The 20,237-nt window shown below is 43.9% G+C and overlaps 1 protein-coding gene across 19 annotated transcripts in view; it reads right to left on the reverse strand.

Annotated features, from left to right (window-relative positions):
- The window catches only part of ROBO2 (roundabout guidance receptor 2), a 615,358-nt gene extending 596,445 nt beyond the window's left edge, over nt 1-18,913 (reverse strand). For 12 of the 19 annotated variants that reach the window (XM_034792561.1, XM_034792514.1, XM_034792549.1 and 9 more), the window contains exon 1: nt 17,995-18,912. In XM_034792561.1, the coding sequence (XP_034648452.1) occupies nt 17,995-18,049 (55 nt within the window). In that variant the 5' untranslated portion in view covers nt 18,050-18,912. Of the gene's footprint in view, nt 1-17,994 lie in introns of all 19 variants that reach the window. The other 7 variants (XM_034792420.1, XM_034792471.1, XM_034792534.1 and 4 more) reach the window with 2 other exon arrangements.
- Nucleotides 18,914-20,237: the final 1,324 nt, after the last annotated feature.

Genomic DNA, 20,237 nt, shown 5'->3' on the forward strand with positions numbered 1-20,237 from the left:
AGTACTCAACATACAGGTAGAACAGTTTTGTTCTAGCATTCCAGTATTTTCACTTCTTGTGTTGCTAGTGAGCTCTAACATGCTTCCAAAGAGCTTCCAAAGCTAACTCTAAAAATCCCTAACTAAGCCAACTTAACTTTTAAATGTTCTTTCCAGGCCTGTAAGACACATATAGACATACCATTATGATCCTATAAGATCTCACAAGCTAAGGAGTCCGGGACAGTCATACTTGGATAGAAGGCTATGGAGGAACACCCAAGATGCTGCAGGATGTGGTGTTAATGATTCACTAGGTAGCAATCTTCCCACTGAATCAATACTAAAATCAACCTTCCAGCTTCACCACACACACTAAAGACCAGAGTGCTGTTTCTTTGAAATGTTAAACCAAGGTCTGGACCACTTGCAATTAAACATAGAATGACATTAAAAAAAAACATAGGGGCACTGAGATTCCTGTCTCAGCCAAATTCCAACTCTGGGAACTACGTTTTATTTACCAAGATTGCCCTTGCAATCATATATAGATATGGTATTCTACATATCCTATTCTGAACCAGTACATCGGTTTTCTGAGCACACCTGAACATTTGCCTTTCTCCACCCCAGAGGCGGCTGCATTTTAACGGCAAGTGAAGTAAGCCTCTTGTTTAGTTTATATAAGAGTTAATAAGAAATGCAGAGTGCCTCTCTGCACCTCAGTTTCCCGAACTGTAAAATGGAGGTAACAATAATATTACAGAATCTGCCTGACACAAATGTGTCAATAATTAATTTCTTAGAGCTAGATCACCCTAGTTCTTAGATGGCCATAAAGAGAATAGGATGGAATAATAATTTCCTCACCTGCCTGCAGGGCTACATACGGCCTACTTAGATCACAGTTCTGGGTGTTTAGAGAAGCACAGGGGCTGCACACCTAGTGCGCCCCGTGGGAGCAACTGAGTGAGACATGGGCAGAGAACAGACTGAGCCTCGGCTCCACAGCCTTCCCTCTTATGTACCAACCAACGGTGTCAGCTGCACATGAGAGGTGGAGTGTGCTGTATCTATATAGCACTATTGCAAATTATTCCTCCATCCTGCTCCAAAGGGAGGCCCAGAAGGCATTGTGTCTCTCTCAGGCACGTCTTCGAGGGCTCCCCTCAGGAAAATAACTATGCACCATCCACTACTCTGGGAAGCATGGAAACAACCCAATATAGCACTTAAAGATTGTGAAGAACTAGGAGACCCTTGGACAGAAAGTGCTATGTATATCGGTACCCAGTCCTGCAAACCCTTACTTCTAGGCACAGTGCTTTCTACCATCCTTTCTTCATCCCATTGCTGTCAGCCAATAAGTGCCTTGCAATGAAAGGCATTATATAAAAACTTATATATACACACACACACACACACACACCTACTTAGGCCATACACACAGACATATATGCACATTAGAAATGCCTTGTTCACACATACACATCTCTTGAGAGAACATCCCCGAAAATCAGAATCATCACCAAGGCAGAATGTATAGATGAAGTCTTAAATATGATACTTTCTGTTCTTTCCATGCCACTGTGGAATCCTGAATTATTCCTCTTTTGTTTAGTGTCAGTGAGGTATTTTTCCTGTCTGTAGTCAGTAGTCTGCAAACACACTGCGGCCTGGCAAGACAGTGGAATAAAACTGCAGAAGAGTGACAAATCAGCTGGCAAAACTGAGAACTCTCTTCTGAGTCTGACCATTTTCTACTTTCACATTTTATTCCATGCGTATTTGTTTACATATAATTGAACAGTTCCCTAAAACTGGAAGCTCTACTCATCAGCGCAGGCATAATGCTGAAAGTGTTCTTTGTAAGAAGACAGTCAGCCTTTATTTTCAAGAGAAATAATTTAGTCTTCATGCTGTTATAGGCACAGCATTGACCTGTTCACAGGTTGATGGCTATGCTGCCTACTTTTGGATATAGCTTTAACTACATTGCTATTTGAGCTAATTGCCAACTGTCTTCATTTAAATGGACACAATCCAGGTGAATCTTCTTTTACCTAATAGTCTTGTAATTACAGCTGTATGCTTAATTTTAAGCCAATCTCTTAAGCTCTGTGTAATTAAAAAACATCAAACTCCATTTTCAGCATTACCTTCCCACGCAGAAGAAACATTATGCACTCACAGGGTGAAATCCTAATTCCACTGAAATCAATGACAAATGCCCACTGGGCTTAGGATTTCACCCAGAGACTACAAGCAATACCTACAATGTACTGACATCAATACTGTGATGCAGTAGGGAGTGGGACGATGACCCTTTAGTACAGGGGTCGGCAACCTCTGGCACGCAGCTCGCCAGGGTAAGCACCCTGGCAGGCCGGGCCGGTTTGTTTACCTGCCGCATCCACAGGTTCAGCCGATCGCGGCTCCCACTGGCCACGGTTCACTGGCCAATGGGGGCTGCGGGAAGCAGCGCGGGACAAGGGATGTGCTGGCCGCAGCTTCCTGCAGCCCCAATTGGCCTGGGACGGCGAACCGTGGCCAGTGGGAGCCACGATCGACCGAACCTGTGGACGCAGCAGATAAACAAACTGGCCCAGCCCGCCAGGGTGCTTACCCTGACGAGCCGTGTGCCAGAGGTTGCCAACCCCTACTTAGTAGCACTATTCCCTGGGACAAGAGCTGGCTCCCCCCTGGAAACAATTCTCCTGTCTGATCAGCTAACCCCTTCCCAGCAAGCTGAGATCAGAAGGGTGCTGCATCTGTACTGACAGCTGTTTTCCAACCAGCCTGGACACACTAATCTGGCTGTCCACTGGGTGGAGACAGGATCACATCCTCCTATAAGATGCTCCCCCTTCCGAGTGACAGGGAAAACTGCGCAGGACCTGAAAAAAGAGGTGAGGGACATGCTGGCTTTGGGGGTGATCCAGTCATCTTCCAGCCCTTGGACATCGCCGGTAGTGCTGGTCCCCAAAAAGGACGGGTCGATCCGGTTCTGCGTGGACTATCGGAAGCTTAATGCCATCACTGTATCCGATGCCTACCCCATGCCCAGGCCTGATGAGCTAATAGACAAATTGTAAAGAGCTCAGTACCTTACCACCATGGATCAAATCAAGGGCTACTGGCATGTGACGCTGGATGCAGATGCCAGGCTGAAATCGACTTTTATCACTCTATGAGTTCCTGACCTTGTCTTTTGGCCTCAAGGGGGCGCCAGCTACCTTCCAGCAGCTGGTGGATCAGCTACTGAAGGGGATGGAGAGTTTTGCCGTGGTGTATATTGATGACATCTGTGTCTTTAGCCAAACCTGGGAGGACCATGTGTCCCAGGTTAGACAAGTGCTGGACCAACTCCAGGAGGCTGGGCTGACCATAAAGGCTAAGAAGAGCAAGGTGGGGATGGCTGAAGTATCCTACCTGGGCCACCGGGTGGGGAGCGGCTGCCTAAAGCCAGAACCAGCCAAAGTGGAGGTGATCAGAGACTGTCCCGTTCCACAAAACAAAAAGCAGGTCCAAGCCTTTATTGGGATGGTGGGGTAATATTGAAGATTTGTGCCCCACTTTAGCTCCATAGCTGCCCCCATCACTGAGATATGCAAGAAGGGGAAGCCAGACAAGGTGCTCTGGACTGAGCAGTGCCAGAGGGTTCTCTGTGCACTGAAGGAAACTCTGGTCAGTGGCCCAGTTCTGGCAAACCCAGACTTTGACAAGCCCTTTATGGTGTTCACCGATGCCTCAGACACGGGATATGGGGCAGTGCTAATGCAGGATGATGAAAAGGGGGAGAGAGACCCCATCGTGTACCTGAGCAAGAAGTTGCTACCCCAGGAGCAAAACTACGCGGACATTGAGAAGGAATATCTGGCCATGGTGTGGGCCCTTAAGAAACTAGAGCCATATCTATTTGCCACTTCACCGTGTAGACCCACCACTCTCTCCTGACCTGGCTACACCAGATGAAGGGAACCAACGCCAAGCTCCTGAGGTGGAGCCTGCTCCTGCATGATTATGATATAGACGTGGTCCATATGAAGGGGAGTGCCAACATGATAGCGGATGCATTGTCCCGGAGAGGGGGCCCTGAACTTCCCCAGGTCACTGGTCAGAGTGACCCCGCTCAGTTCAGTCGTGAAGGGGGGAGAGATGTGATGCAGTAGGGAGCAGGGCGGACTGACCTGGGAATGTTGTCTAGTTTTACCGGGACTGTCTGCATGAGGGATGGGACAGCAAGGAGTGACTTTACTTGAGGGACGATACGTGAGCCTATAACCTGAGCCAGGAGGGGGATGGGGCCAGGTGACACCTTTGCCCGGGAAACTGGACAAAGGCTGGAAGAGGAGCTGGGGGGAGAGGGGAAGGAGACAGCTGCAACGGAGTTTCAGTTTGAAGCTGCCTGGGGAAATGGAGGGAACCCCCATGGTTGGGGTCTAAGCTACCCCCCCCCGCCCCAGAGGGAACTGGCTGAGGGGTCCTGGTTGTACCTACAAGCTCTGCTTGGGACTGTGGTCTGGTCGTCTAATAAACCTTCTGTTTTACTGGCTTGCTGAGAGTCACGGTGAATCGCAAGAGTGGGGTGCAGGACCCTGACTCCCCCACACTCCGTGACAAATACTAATTCATCAGCATTGGAAATATCAATATTAAATTTAAATTCCTATAGGTATAAACATTTTCTCCCAAAAATATTAAAGGTACACATTTTTCAGAGACTTCATAGGCCAAAGTCATCCTCGATGTCATGCCATTGATTTCAGTAGAGTTATACCAGAGACTGTTTTTGGACTTAAGTACTTCCTTGCAGTCTTTTCATATAAGCAGAGCTGCCAGCACCTCTGTAGTTAAGGTTGCCTGAAACATTCACTGTTTGAGCTGAAAATTTCTATGCTTGAGTCTGCCTCAGTCTGAATTTCTTTTCGTAAAGTGCAGCAAAATGGTTCAGCCATTTGCTAGAATGACGTGTGTGGAGGGGAATACATTGTTTTTACCTATGTTCGAAAATTACCACCACTCTTTCATTGAGAATCTCTAACTCCTCTATATTTTGAGCCAGAGGCTTGAAAATTTGGGATGGGTCAACCTAGGGCAGGGGTGGGAAAACTATGGCCCACAGGACCGGCCTGCCCAGCCCCCGAGCTCCTGGCCAGGGAGGCTAGCCCCCAGCCCCTCCCCTGCTGTCCCCGCTCCCCTGCAGCCTCAGCTTGCTCGCTCCGCTGCCGGCGCAATGCTCTGGGCGGCGGGCTGTGAGCTCCTGGGGCAGCGCAGCTGCCGAGCCCAGCCTGACCCGGTGCTCTGTGCTGCGTGGTGGTGGTGGCGGCGGCGTGGCTGGCTCCAACGCCGCCAGCCACCGGTGCTCCAGGCAGCGCGGAAAGGAGCCGGGGGGCGGGGTTGGATAGAGGGCAGGGGAGTTCGGGGTGGTGGTCAGGGGGCGGGGTGTGGATGGTGGTCAGGGGGGAAACCGGGGGTTGAATGGGGACAGGGGTCCCGGGGAGCAGTCAGGAAGTGGGGGGGGGGGCTGTCAGGAATGAGTGGAGGGGTTAGATAGGGCGGCGGAGGTCCAGGGGCAGTCAGGGGACAGGGAGCAGGGTGTGTGTGGATGGGACGGGCTCACAGAGGAGCCGACAGGGAATGGGGAGGTTTGATGGGGCAGGAGTCCCGGGGGGGGAGAGGGGGGGACAGACAGATAGGAGGTGGGGGCAGGGCCACGACCCCCTCCCCTAACCAGTCCTCTATACAATTTACGAAACCCGATGCGGACCTCACGCCAAAAAGTTTGCTCGCCCCTGCCCTAGGGTCAGCAACGTGCCTTTGGCCATCTCCATGCAAAAAATAACCATATTTGGCTGAGTTCTAAACCTCTGAAACATCACCATTTGCAAATGCACAGTAGAAGTTTGTTAGAGCATGGTAGCAAAATTCCCCCAATATTCTGTCTCTACTGAGTCTGCTCCCTCACAGGCTGTTGAGGGAGAAAATAACTTGCGGGGGGAGAGGGGCAATAGGAGCTGGGGGACATGGAACAGCAGGGGACATGCTGAGGAAAAAAGACATGCTAGCAGACAGGGACAGTGGGAAAAGGGACAAAAACAGCATGCTCCGCCCCCACCTCTCCCCCACCTGTAATTGAACTCTTAGTCCCAACATTTCTTTACAGTCACCAAAAGTGTGCATCTCATCCCCTTTCAGGAGCTGGCCAGCATAAAGGATAACAGCCTACTACCAGTCACAGAGATAACTCAAGTGGCAGAGGTCTGGGAGATGGATATAACGGTTCCAACCCTACTAATGAACCATGATGTGGGTATCACTATGATGGAATTTGGTTTTCTTCAGTTTGCCTTTTTAAAAATCTGGACAATTACACACAAAATAATATGGTGAAGAACATTAAGGTCGCAAAGCAGTCAAAAGTTAGAAAATGCCAGGATTAAAGGTTGCCCATTCAACATTAATTTGGCTATCTTGTTCTACCATTTTTGATCACATCATCTTTATTTGCTATTTACTCTAGAAAAGAATTCTCTCTGGAGATAAATCAGGGTTGTGTAGTGACGGAGGTAGTTGTCTGTAGGACCTCTGCTTCATTTTTGCAGAAAGATGGAAGCTGTGTGGTGAATTAGATAGGGGACTGCAGGAAGAGAAAGGAGAATCTCATTGGTAAGGGAGTTCAGTGCTGCCGTGGATGATACCTATGGTAATGTTTGGCAATCAATTGGGCCAAAATATTCATAGCTGAATGTTGTCAGCTAGCCAGTGCCCTACTAATCATAAAGATAATTAACCACCATAACAAGGATCTATCCATTGTCACTAGGATTTACTTTTGCATTGACAAATGATTACATAAACGATACAGCTCCTATTGCAATTTACTGGGCCATACTCAGCCTGTAAGTATGTGTTGCCTTCATGGAAGTATTTGTGTGATGTAAATGGCAATCTAAATTTCTGAGGTTAGCAGGAAAAGCCACTGACAGCAGAGTGTAACATGAAGAAAACTCCCTCTAATTTAACTTACATCTGTGTCACCTATAGCTCTCCCAGAGGACATATTCAGTCTTGACCTGAACAGGCACAAATCCCATAGAATTATCCCAGGACTGAATCCGGTACCTAGAGGTAATCTGGTACCCCCAGAAATAAATTGTACCCATTCTGCTTAACAAATTGGTAGGAATTACACTATTCTTTCCATTTACACCACCACTTATGTCACCACTGAAACTGGCCTTACATTTCTTTATGATCTGCAAGTCACAAGAATGAATAGCCAAGCCATTCCAAATTAGTAATAAGATCCCTGGCCACAATATGGTTCTGCACTTGAATTACTAGTTTTCCTGTAAAGAAATATTGCATAGGGCTGTTCTGATTCCAGTCACTCATCAGCTCTGCAGCACAAATCCCAATTGTTTATAGCAGAGGTCGGCAACGTTCGGCACGCGGCTCGCCAGGGTAAGCACCCTGGCGGACTGGGCCAGTTTATTTACCTGCTGACGCGGCAGGTTCAGCCGATTGCAGCCCCCACTGGCCGCGGTTCACCGTCCTGGGCCAATGGGGGCGGCGGGAAGCCGTGGCCAGCACGTCGCTCGCCCGCGCCACTTCCCGACGCCCCCATTGGCCCGGGACGGCGAACTGCGGCCAGTGGGGTCCGCGATCGAGCAGGTAAATAAACTGGCCCGGCCCGCCAGGTGCTTACCCTAGCGAGCCGCGTGCCGAACGTTGCCGACTCCTGGTTCATAGTCACATGGTCTCATCTTCATAGGACAGCACATGAGAAACCTTGGACGCCACCTTTGTAGCTTTTTCTTAGGGAACTTCACAAAAATGTTGGGATAACTGTAATGAGATTTTAATTATGCAAACGAAGCAGACTATTTAAAGTGGGAATGGCCTGAATTATGACTATTAAATCATTTTTTCTCATTAATAGGCATCTCACTGTCTAGCCATACAATGAAATGAACCATTTTATGCAAACGATTTTAGGGGCATCCAAAAATGTTTGGCTAACTTATGTTTTAGATCCGGGGCTCTCAAACTGGGGGTCGGGACCCCTCAGGGGGTCACGAGGCTATTACATGGGGGGTCGCGAGCTGTCAACCTCCACCCCAAACCCCGCTTGCCTCCAGCACTTATAATGGTGTTAAATATATAAAAAAGTGTGTTTAATTTATTGGGAGGGTCACACTCAGAAACTTTCTGTGTGAAAGGCGTCGCCAGTAAAAAAAATTTGAGACACACTGTTTTAGATCATTTGGGGGAGGTACTGGTTAAGTGATTCACACCAGGGTATAGGATTGAGTCAGATAAATCAGAGAGCTTTGAATTAAAGGGCTTTACATAAAAAGGGTTGTACTGTAGCATGTTGTTAATAATTTTGTACGGTTAGTGTTAACTAAATTGGATTGCCACTATTTGAAATCTTAAAACATGCCTCAGAAAAGCTACATAAATTGCAGTTTGAGAGAATTCTTTGCAAACGGTTCCATAGAACGTGGTCAGAATCTAGGCTGAAAACTGGCAGAACCAGTATGAAGACCTTTCTGAGTGCCTTTTACCCCCAGCAAAAACAGAAGGTATTAATCACTCAACTTTAAAGGCAGCTGACTGAAGCTATTCATTGAGTTGTGCATTGTCACTAATGTGGCCCCATGAATAACTCTCAACCCCTTTTTTTGTTTCTCTGAGTGGTCTCTCAGCAGCACAATTTTTCCGCTCTCTGAAAGGCTTATAGAAGATGGTTGAAAAGAAACAGTATTGGTAAAAACAAAAGTTTTTGAAGAAAAAGTGGGAACAAAGTGGACATATTAGAGACAACTCATGATTCATGGCCCATACTGTGTTTTGCGCCTCGCTCTACCTCAATACAACCCTTTGGTTTTACGGCTGGGTAAGAGGCGGCCAGACCACTGCTCTTCTCCTAGCAACCAATATCACTTAGGGGAAAAGGCATGTTGTCTGCTCAAAGGGGGAACAGAAGAATTCGGGGTCATACAAAGCCAGACACATGTTCTATTGTATTTGATCCTAAATTGATCGATTGTCAAAAAGGATTCAGTAAACACTAAACAATTCTGTTTATGTGAATCTTAACAATCCATATTAACTAAATATCTATTTATCTACTTGTCAAGTAATTCATTTTCTTTTAATTCAATGCTCCAGCAATCCCCATTATTATGTTTACAGTTTTTGCCTATAACTGCACATATTCCCTTATTTTTCTGGAGATGTTTTCTTTCACACAGCCATGCACATACATACATGAAGCACATTTTCAAAGGCAGAGTTTTAAAGCTCATAGGATTGTATGCTGATTTTTTATTTTAAATCCCCATATTCCAAAAGCATGGATTTTATCCTATGTAGAGCTGAATTTTAAAAAACAAACTGTCTGGTCTTATTAGGTGCATGCCACATTGTGCTGCTTAAGAAGATGAAAAGAGTTCATGTAGAAGAAAAGTGCAGAACAAATTTGTAGTTCAGACATTCGCATGAGTGGACACATTCTATTGACTGGCTTGAAATTTCTTAAACTTCAGTCTGGAAACATTACAAATGCAATAGTTTGAGGTGAAAGTCCAGTGATAACCTATAGGTTCTCTTTCTCCAAGATCTGTTTCTTTACAGAATGTTCACTACTCGATGACTATCCAAGTTGTCAAAAGGCAAGGTAACGCACTGAAATTCATTTGTATCATATAACCATATACTTGTAAAAATGAACAAGAACATTGATCTGAATGGAGTTATACCAGCAGAGAATTTGGTCCACAAGGTCTACACAGTGTGCAGCTTAGGATCTTCTCCTCCCACTTTCCAAAACAATAACTCTTGGGCTGAAGCAATCAATGTATGCCATGAAAACAGGCATCCACACTTTCTGCACCACTACAGATCTAACATACAGTGCTGCAGGTTAAAACTCCTCTTTCCTTTTGCCCAATGAAGAAGCAATACGGGCTGTAAAAGCGTAAGCACCTTGAAAAACTATATGGAATTACAGCTTTAAGGTCCATGATTACAGTTCTGATGTACCATTAAAATACGTATCATAACTATTACTTAACTCTTGACATTTTCACAGCAGTAGAAAAGTACCTCTGATACTCCCGAATGAAGGGTTCCTCTAGTCCACTTTGCAGGAGAAAGATGCTGGCTGATATAAGTTACCTGACATTTTGGTTTTAAAAAGGTTAAATTTTTTCCACTCAGTTTCTTCTGAAATCAATGGCTAGTGATTAACAGAAGTGAACTACAGAGCTTACGGTGCTTTACAACTTGCTGCTGGCCATTTATTCTTTGCATTATTTGCCTGATGTACATTTATGACAAGCACATTACCGATAAAGCCTACTCATGTTGGCACATTGCACTGCAGTTGCACAGGCAATGCATAAATACATATTAAAAGACTGTGTGCCACATTGGAAATAGTGGCTTAATCATCTAGGTAGTTGCTTCATTCTGTAAGAAAAGAGATTGTACTTCGAATCTTGGCATGTCAGCCTAACAGTGTATTTTCCATATGTTAGGCCAAGAAAACTGTTACTCCATTTAAACCCATCTGAGAAAACGAAGATGGGGAGTGGTGACAATGATCCTGTGACTGAGTAGGAATCAATGGCTTGAGTATAGAGCACTGGACTGGGACTCAGAAGACCTGGGATCAAATCCTGGCTCTGCCACTGATCTACTCTTGGCCTTGGGCAAGTCACTTCAGCTCTCTTTGCCTCAGTTTCCCCAGCTGTAAAATGGAGATAGTGATACCAAACTTCTTTGTATAGCACTTTTAGATCTACTGCTGAAAAGTTCTATATAAGAGCTGGGTATTACTATTATTGTTACTTAGCAGAAGTCTGTTGGAACCGAAGAGGTACAATGAAGTCTCAACAGGGAGGGAGATCATGATGTATGACATTCGCAGTAAGTTTGCTCCAAACTAAACTCGGAATGGTAAGTAATACAGTATGCCCTTGAAAATGTTGAGGAACTAGCCGTTTTAATGTGCAATTAAAGTTGCGGTAACATTTCCCACTATTCCAGAAGAGTTGTGCACAACATACATAGTGAAAACTCAAAGCCTACAATCTCACTTGGCTTTAGGCTTTGTGTCAAAACTCACACTGCATTGACCCAAAGATCTGCCAATGTTCATGAGCTTCAGTTATCAGCAAACCTAGGCCAATTTATGGTTTCCTGTGGAACTATGGTAACTTTGTGTTAACTATGGAAAACACATGGTTTTGACAAAAAAAAACAAAACAGGTGAAATTCTGGCTTCAACTGAGTTAACCATTACAAGTTTTGGGCTTTGTTTGAACTGAACATCAACCTTTACTTGGGGGAAGATGTTTGCAAACCCACCCAGGAGCAAAGCCAAAGAGAAAGTTAACTCAATACCTGGTGAAGCAAAACAGCTAACTTGTGCAGAGCTGTAGATAACAGCTGTCATTAAATCAGTTTACAAAGAAACCATTTAGCCAAATAAACAAACAGCTGGTTTATTGAAGGATCAAAATCGAACACAGATGCAGAAGTTTAGTACTTTTTGCCAGAACATTTTTAAATTAACATAGTCATATCACAACGGTCCGTGGATTCTAAATAAGGACTTTCCTGCTAAAGCATAATGGCTCCACACAGGCACCATCAGCTTATTATGTATGTGTGCTTGGTGCAGTTTCTGTGTTATTGTTCCCACACTTATTTGTATGAGGAATTATTTTTACAGAATTAAAATCCAGACTGTTACTGCTATCATATGGCTGCATGACAGCACAGCCAGGACGTGGAGCAGAAAAGCCGTAAAAAAGCCCTCCCCTACTTTAGGCACTCCCTCCATTGGCAGGCATCAAGAACTTGAGTGCCAACACAGTCTTAGTACAAGGGAGAAAGAGAGTTGGTGAAGCCTGAGGTGCTCCACACCTTTAAAGAGGGTGTGGTAGGATCATGGCTACCCTATTTCCATGCTGCTAATGTTTGGAGGCTACATCTAGCACTATATGACTCTCATGCTGCACTCATTAAAAGGGTGCAGTCATTGCAGCTCCTCAGCATGCTTCCCAAAAAATGCATTGTGCCCCCAGTAGCTCGTACCAGAGCAGGCACACCTAGTTTAATGGTGCCTGCAAAAGCCCCAATCTAGTCCTGAATAGAGTATGCAATTAACTCCGCTTCAGAAGAGGAACTCAAGGCAAAAAACTTGTTATTATTTGCCTTGTGTTTTCTCTCAATGTTGTGAATTACGGTCAGAGTATCAAACCTTGGCTTTGAGTGCCTTGGCTTTAATCAAGCTGGTGTCAAATCTGGAACATTATAAAGACCCTGTTGTCCTAAACTACTCTGTATAATCTTTCAAATCTCAGCCTGGACTCTTTGCCTCCAGTAGGCCAGTGAAAAATAATTCAGCAAAAAACCTGTGGACCATAAATTAAAAATGAAACAAAGACCTTTTTCTGAATAGTAGCTAATGTAGAGGGGAGAAAAGAGAGTTACAATGTTTGCAGTGCATGTTCACATACTTGTTTCAAGTCTTACAGGTCAGAATTCTATTCACTTGGGAACCCTAAGTTTACTCTATTCTGAGAGCCCTGTGAAAAGTGAACACATACCTGATACCATGTCTTCCAGGGCTACGAGACATAGCAACAGGTAAATTACATTCACAAAGGTCACATTCTGAACTAAAACCAGTGGTTTATTTATCGTGATTCAATAAACCACCTCCTTTCCAAAGTCCTGCTACAAGTCAAGGCAAAATTCTCATCAGGAATTAGGTCCTAAATGAACAGATCTTGTTTGTTTAATTTACACATTAACTATTCCCCTTTTGTTGTTTATACTTATCATTAGTTTGTTGAGGAAAGGACTGGAGGGAAGGACAGAAATTTACAACTTGCTCTTGTTTTTGGACAAGAGCAGTTATCCGTGGTGTGCGCTAAGTAAGATGGGCCTGAGACCAAAGATGACAAAATAAGGCCTCACTTTGTACATCCTAATTCATGTACATAGTCCTATTCAAGTCAAACAAATCACTTTACATGAGTAAAAGTTGACAGAATTAGGCCTCTTTAAGGACCTTCCTCCTGCCCCAATGTTATCTCTGAGGTCAGGTTTAAGGTCAGATTTCTGCATTCCATGCACACCCACAATTCTAAAGATATGATGAGGATGCACCAGGAAAAATTACAAGTGTAAGGATTTTGTACAGTGCTTTCCACAAGAACAAATATTCTGTATTTTCGCCAACACTCACTCACATACAAGGAATAACATTTCTGCTTGAGCAAATAAAGCATTTATTTATTTGGCAAGTGTGAATACTTCCTTTCTTCCGTAACACAAAATGGAGAGATTCCCATAGAAATGAAGAAACGAGCACCAGTAAGCTAGCCTGCTGGCAAGAGAGAAGTAACATCAATATGATTTCTAAGCAATGGGGCAACTATGGCAATGGCAAGTGTACAGGATTGGGATGGAAGGTGGGGAACCAGATGGTATGCAAAGGAAGAGCAGCCATGCCAATTGAGATCACGGAAAAAACCTGACAGTGTTAGGATGGATAAAATAGTAAGTGCTGAACCTGCTAGCAAAGTATTTAGCAGAGATCAACATTTGTATAGTAATTCCAGGGTAATAAATTGATAAAATGCATCAAGCTACATTTAGTAATTTAAACTAAACATTTCAGCAGTGGACAAAGCACGTTCTGGGCCATGCTGTGACCCTTCGTATCAGTTCTTCGCCATCCTGAATGCTGAGTCCTAGAAGCGCACTTGCTGGATGGCCTATTCAGAAGGCATATAAATAAGCCTGTGCTTTCTCTTCTCCCCTGAATTCCCCTTCATGCCTCTCTCACTTTTTAAATAGATTTTTGAAGCCTGCCAACTTGTTTGGCTACAGCCCATTAATCCATTAATCTGTTGTATTGCTAAAATGACACTTCCAGAAGCAACACTGCCTGCTCCCTACACAGAAGACTACTTCTGGAAGGATTGATCTAATGGCACATGCAATCCACTGAGCTGTTGCAGAAGAGGTAGGATAGAGATTTAAAACAATAACTGCTTGTATCATATCCTTTTATTGTGCACCAAGATGAGTTTACCTAAAAAGGAAAGAAACAAATTCACTATGAAAAGACATTGCCTTTTACACACACACACACACACACACACACATATTCTTGGAAATGCTACTGCAACATGATAATTTTCTCATTTCCTATCTTTGCACAGGAACGTATGCTGCTGTGATAGCTAATTACTGTACGGGAAGTAGAGAAAGCAAATATTAAGTTCCCAGTTTAGCAAAGCAGCCAAGCACATAAGTTCATCTCTATTCAGCTAAACCCTTAAGCACTTGATTAACTTTAAGCACATGCTTATGTCCCCATAATTTCAATAGGAATTTGAATCAATGGGGCTCAAGCATGTGCATAAGTGCTTTGCTGAATCAGGGCCTAAGGAAGGAAAGGCCAGAGTACAGGAAAGAAAGAGGCAAACTGTATATCTAAACAGCACTTTACTCTTAATGCATTAAAATGCATACATTCCACAGAATCAAAGGTTATCCATCAACAGCAAAAACCAAATGAGAGATCAAGACCCTGTCAGCACAAATACCCATTGGAAGAATATATTCTAGCTCTATATGTAATCTGTGTCCTCTGATGGGCAACTGTGATCTGGATGAGGCCACAGATGTTAACCCTACTGTTGAAAAAGGGGAGTTAGGAAAAAGGGAGACAGAAGGCTTGAACCGCCATTATAGATATCTTTCCTTATGAAAATAAATACCTCAAAAATTTACATACAGAATTATAGGGGAACATAAAATTGTGCTTCATATAGTGTTATTTGTACATGTGTTTATTTAACACCATCAATCAGATGGAAGTGTTGCATTTGCAGTTTGCAATGGGACAATGGATTAAACTGAGTCTTGGTATAAAAAGTTACAACTTCCATTGAGGCAACGAATTGCACCAAGGCTCAATTTGGCCCAATAAGAATACTGGGCAGGGCTTAATGTTCATGTGTAATTATAGCTATTCACAAACTAGAATGTTTGTGAACTTTCCTGTTAATCTTTACAGCTTTTTTTCAAATCATTAGTAAAGCTTGAAAGAAAAACCAATAAAGAAAATTACATTGAATCAGCAGTTTTAACCCTGACTTCAACTGGTTTATTTTGGGGTGTGAACTGTGGTAAAAGAGAAATTCCATTTTTTTTCAGAATTGGACAAAATTTGATTGCCAAAGGGAAAAAGAGGGAATTGTAGTTATTCCCTGAGCAAACTGCAAAAGGATATGGGCAGGGCTGCAAGAAAATCATAAGCACAATTTAAAAAAAAGCCCCCATTTTCTGTCATACTCCTATAACACTGCAATTTTCTGGTACAACAAAAGCATAAAGAAAAATTACCACCTAAATCTGCACCACCATCATAGAACTGTGTAGTACTCCCTGTAAGTCACTGAACTAATGTCACAGCAAGGGAAAGAATAGCCACTCTCAAACCCTACCGGATGTTTCTCTCCACTTGAAATTCAGGCCAAGTAAGTATGTTAAGAGTGAGCCTTTAAGGAAGGGGGAAAAATCCACAGGGATATAGCAACTGAGTGGGTGCTGACATAAGTTTTGTTTTATTTCTGACAATGTTTGTGGGTTTTTTCTAAGCAACAATTCAATTATTCCCAAATGTGTGTGTGCTTCATTATAATGGTCTTTAATTTTATTTGTAATACTTTTTTTTTCCCAAAGCAACTGGTGGCACCATGTTACCCTAGGGTGCTACAATCACAACTATGCATCTTTGGGGGCAAAAGTGACAACATGCCAAGGTTGAATGTCAGTGTTTCTTCAAAGTTACTTTTTAGCAATTTTGACAATAAGAGCTTATCTGCAGTTTGTCATGATGTGCTATCCACAAGGCATTACACAACTGTATTTTTAAAGCCTGTTAATGTAGTCAGTGTTGACACTGCCCCTGCAGTATCTTCCAATGAAACAAGAGAGACTCACATCTATTTTTGGCAATTTCCTCTCATTATTAGTGGTCCAGTGCTGAATTAGTTATCTGCTTCACCTGCCTGCTCCCTTGTCCTATAATGCTAAATCAGAACAAAGGTTCTAGTTGTGTTCCCCATGACAAAAACAGAATAAATTATGTCTTGCTTCTGTAGTTCCAGCAAGCTGGTTAATTGCATTTGTTTCATATACCTCCAAACAGCCTGGTACATTAATTACATTCTGTAACACCAAGCTCCTCTGGTTCCCTCTGTCACTTCCACTGAGCAGTTTAATTGTATTCCTTCTAGATACATACCATTTTTAAACACATACTAATATTTACATGTCTGTATTATGATGTTTACAGTTTTTATATTACACATACACACACTCTCTCTCTGCATTTGTTGCCTTAGATTTGTAAATTGTGATAGGTTTCACAGGAAAAAATCCCATCCCTGTAACAAATGATGCTAGAGGTAGGTGTTTTATCAAAATCCTTTTAGTGTGAGATGTTGCATCCTAATCAGTATGCACATACCATATGCAGAAACTTATTTTCTTATCAACAGGCCAAACTGTAGAGTCAATTGCAAGGCACATTATACAACTCCATGTGAAGCAACACTTTCTCTTAGCTTTAGTCTCCTGCTCTTAGCTTTGCATTTGTGTGTTTTGCCTACTGCCGTGCTGTTGGGCAGAGATACTCAAGTTGCCTATGTTGGCAAACAATTTCTACAGTAGGGAAGATGATATCACTGCATCTTCATAGAGAGGCCTCACTTCGATTCTGATATATTAAATATTTTTAAGCAGCAGCTTCCTGCAACAAAGTTTGCTCCCACAGACAGGCAAAAATGGCCAGTGTCCCAGACCGTGAAATAATCTAGTGTCCAAAAGCTTGTTTAAAGTTAATATCCAAATGATCCAAATTAGACAGATAGAACAAACATTTGGTACCACTACATACCACGCACACAGGACTTGTTGTAATATATGCATATGTTCTCCAGTTGTGTGCACTGTGCAGCACAGCAGCAAACCATGCTTTTTTAAGTGCTTCAATCGTATCCTTTTACTAAAGTCTCTGGACTATTAAATTACAGTCTGCTTGCCATATAATGCTGATATAATCTTTTTTACCCCTCAGCATCCTTCACTTGTCCACCACAACAAGCACTGTAACACAATCCCAAAAGAAACCCTCTCCAAAAGGCTGCTGAGTTTAATCACAAAAAAATCCTGGGATAATTGGTAAAGATACAGAAACTGAACAAGAAGAAGAAGAAGAAGAAACCTAAGCAAGAGTATTTGCCTTGATAGACTAGGGGGACACACTTACAGGACCTGGACAGAATCCTTTGAATCTTTGAACACTCACATCAAAAGGTCCCCCCGTCCCCTCCCCAGTAGCAAGCCTGGCTTCCATACTGTACTTTTCTCTAGTAACACAACCCACTTGCACACTACTTTTGATAGCTTTCCCCTACACCACATCTTACAGTCAGATTTCACACCCTTTAATACATTCCCCTGCCTGCATCAGATTCAAACGGATCATTTAGGAGCTCATAGCTGCAATTTTCTAATTCACCTCACTTGAATCCAAGGAACAGTTACCCTGTTTTAAATCAGTCGATTCTCTACCTAAAAGTTCAGAAAGAGGACCAGGCAAAATAACAATAGCTGAAACACAGTGTTACAGCCAAGAGATTTACTACTGTTGGTTCTTCTCTTGCCTTTCTAGCTTAGACTGATATTTTTCCATTCATGACCTATTTTCCATTAAGTTGGCAAACAGGAAGGATTGCTTATTGGAAACATATATGATCCCCCAATTGCTATTTCTTTACTATAAACAAACTTGATTAATATCCCATAACATTAACGCTAACTGCTATCATCCATGTGCTGTCCCCAATCAAATTCAGATGAAGATAAATTCTGCAAAAAGAGATGACAGATTTTTTTTCTAGAACTTACCATAAACTTGAAAATATACAAATCCAAAGAGCAGGAGTGGCATCAGCAGACCCATTTTGACATATTAAAAGCAATCCAGATGGCTTGAGACACCAATCCCAGAGTGACACAAAAAAAGTACCCAAAAACAAGAAGAGGTAGGTCCAAAAGTTTAGACTTTCCTAGCAGCTAATTAAAGTGAAGGGAGGAATCTTAAAAGCAAAAGCTGCAGATGGCAAGGTCTTGACGATGACACTTTTAGATCCATCCAGATTAGCAAAGAGAGCTCCAAAGGCTTCTGCTTTGCACACACAGCCTCCTAAATTCCCACCAATCCAGCTCAAGCAGAGGAATTATTCAAGTGTGTCTAAGACTCTCCTTAGGATCCATGGCAATCCAAAGCCAAGTTCTTTCTTCGGAAGACAAGAGGAAAATACTTAGAAAAGGGATCTGATTCCTAGAAAGTGTTCCACAAACTTCTCAGCACTTTGCAGGAAAAACATTGGTTGGGTTTGGCTATTCTGCCTCCCTCCCTCTCTCTCTCTAATCAGTTCAATCTGCAGAGTTCCTCTCCTAACTTCCTTCAGGGATGGTTAGGCAACATTCTGCAGCAGGGATTTCTTCCCTCAGCATCCCCCAAGATACTCCCCCGCCCCCCAACTAGAAATAAAGAGCAAACTGCTTGAGCCTAGTAACTCCAGCGTGCTGCTGTTGTTGCTGCTGCAGAAGGGTGTGAGCGGCAGGATTGCCGCTGCTGCCACTGCCGTGCTGTTGTGAATGGGAAAGGCTCAGTGGAAAGAGCGGAGCTGGGCGGTGAGTGTGTGTCAGGCACAGCGTGAGTTTGTGTGTGAGCGCAGCACCCTCCCGCTGCAGCTCACCCAGGCGGCCCCGGCAGCCAGACGTCCAAGTCCTCCTCCTCCTTTCTGCGGCGGCGGCCCCGCCGACTTGCAAAGAAGGGGAGGAGAATGAGAGCGGCTCCCAGTCTGCCTGGGGAAGGGAAGAGGTGGGGTGTGGACTAAACCGCTGTACTCCACACCCACTCTTCGAGAGATAGGGGGTGGCAATACCATTAGGCAGCTCTCGGTCCCTTTCTTTTCCACTCACCCTCCCCCCCGCGCACACACACTTGGGTACAGGGGGAATTTACATGATTGCTTCTCACTGCGTCCCGTTTAATGGGCAGGTAATTTTCTCGGTGAGTGATTTCCTGGAAGTATTCCCTAATGAGTCCTCCTCTCTCACGCACACACAGCGCCTTGGAGTGAACCCCATGGGTTCTCCCCCCCCCCATTTTTCTTCTGACCCGCACGCCCTGGGGAAAGGGCTAGGGCCCCGCTTCCAAAACGAACCTGGTCTGACCCGCAAATGTGTATTGCTGGAGCATTTGTTCATTTCACAAAACACGCCTGTCCCACTTTCCCAAGGTCTGGTCAAGACCGCGCTGGGGCTCTACTGCCCCCGGATGCCTCGGGGAGAGGGGAAAAGTTTAGCAGCTGATCCTACCTGTGATCCACTGGGCGTTAAAGGAGGGGAAACTATGAAACCCAACATGGTTCGGCCACGAAACTTTAGGGGGCGATAGGAGAATCTCAGCCAAAAGGGGGTGGGGGGAAGGCTACAGAAAACAGCATTTAGTGGAACGGGGGTTGGGGGGGGGAAGGGATATAAAAGGCAAATTAAAGTAGGAACAGAAACCTGCATTGCGCAGAACACAAGGTGATCAGGTAAAGACACAGTTAGATCAAAGGGGTTTGATTATTTCCAGTGTCTTTAGTGTAAACACTGTGGTTGAGACCACGTGTGATCACAGACTAGCTGGTAGCTATTTGATGTTTGCACTGATGATTAGACAGTGGGTTACAGGAACACACACAGGTCCCTGAGCCAAAAGGAAGGTTGGACGATGAATCTTTAGTTCCCCCTACTGGAACATAACAGGAAACAGCCTCTCTTTGCTTCTTGAATATCCTCTCTTTTGTTTCGGTTTAGGCCTTTTGTGCTACCCGGTAATCTCGGATCGTACTCTTTTGTACACACACTCACCTCTGTATAGCTACAGCGATAGTAGATTATTTACACAGACGTGTACGTATATATCATATCTGACTAGAGGATAATTCTGTACACTAACATCAGTGCTGTTCTATTTACAGCACAGCCTACACACACCCCATGAAAATAGTAGTGCTGAAGAACTAGCATAAAAAGTGTACTAAATTGTCATGGTACTCTGAAAGCCTTTTACACAGTGTGCAAAAGCTTGA

Source organism: Trachemys scripta, chromosome 1 (genome assembly GCF_013100865.1).
Source record: "Trachemys scripta elegans isolate TJP31775 chromosome 1, CAS_Tse_1.0, whole genome shotgun sequence".
NCBI lineage: Eukaryota > Metazoa > Chordata > Testudines > Emydidae > Trachemys > Trachemys scripta.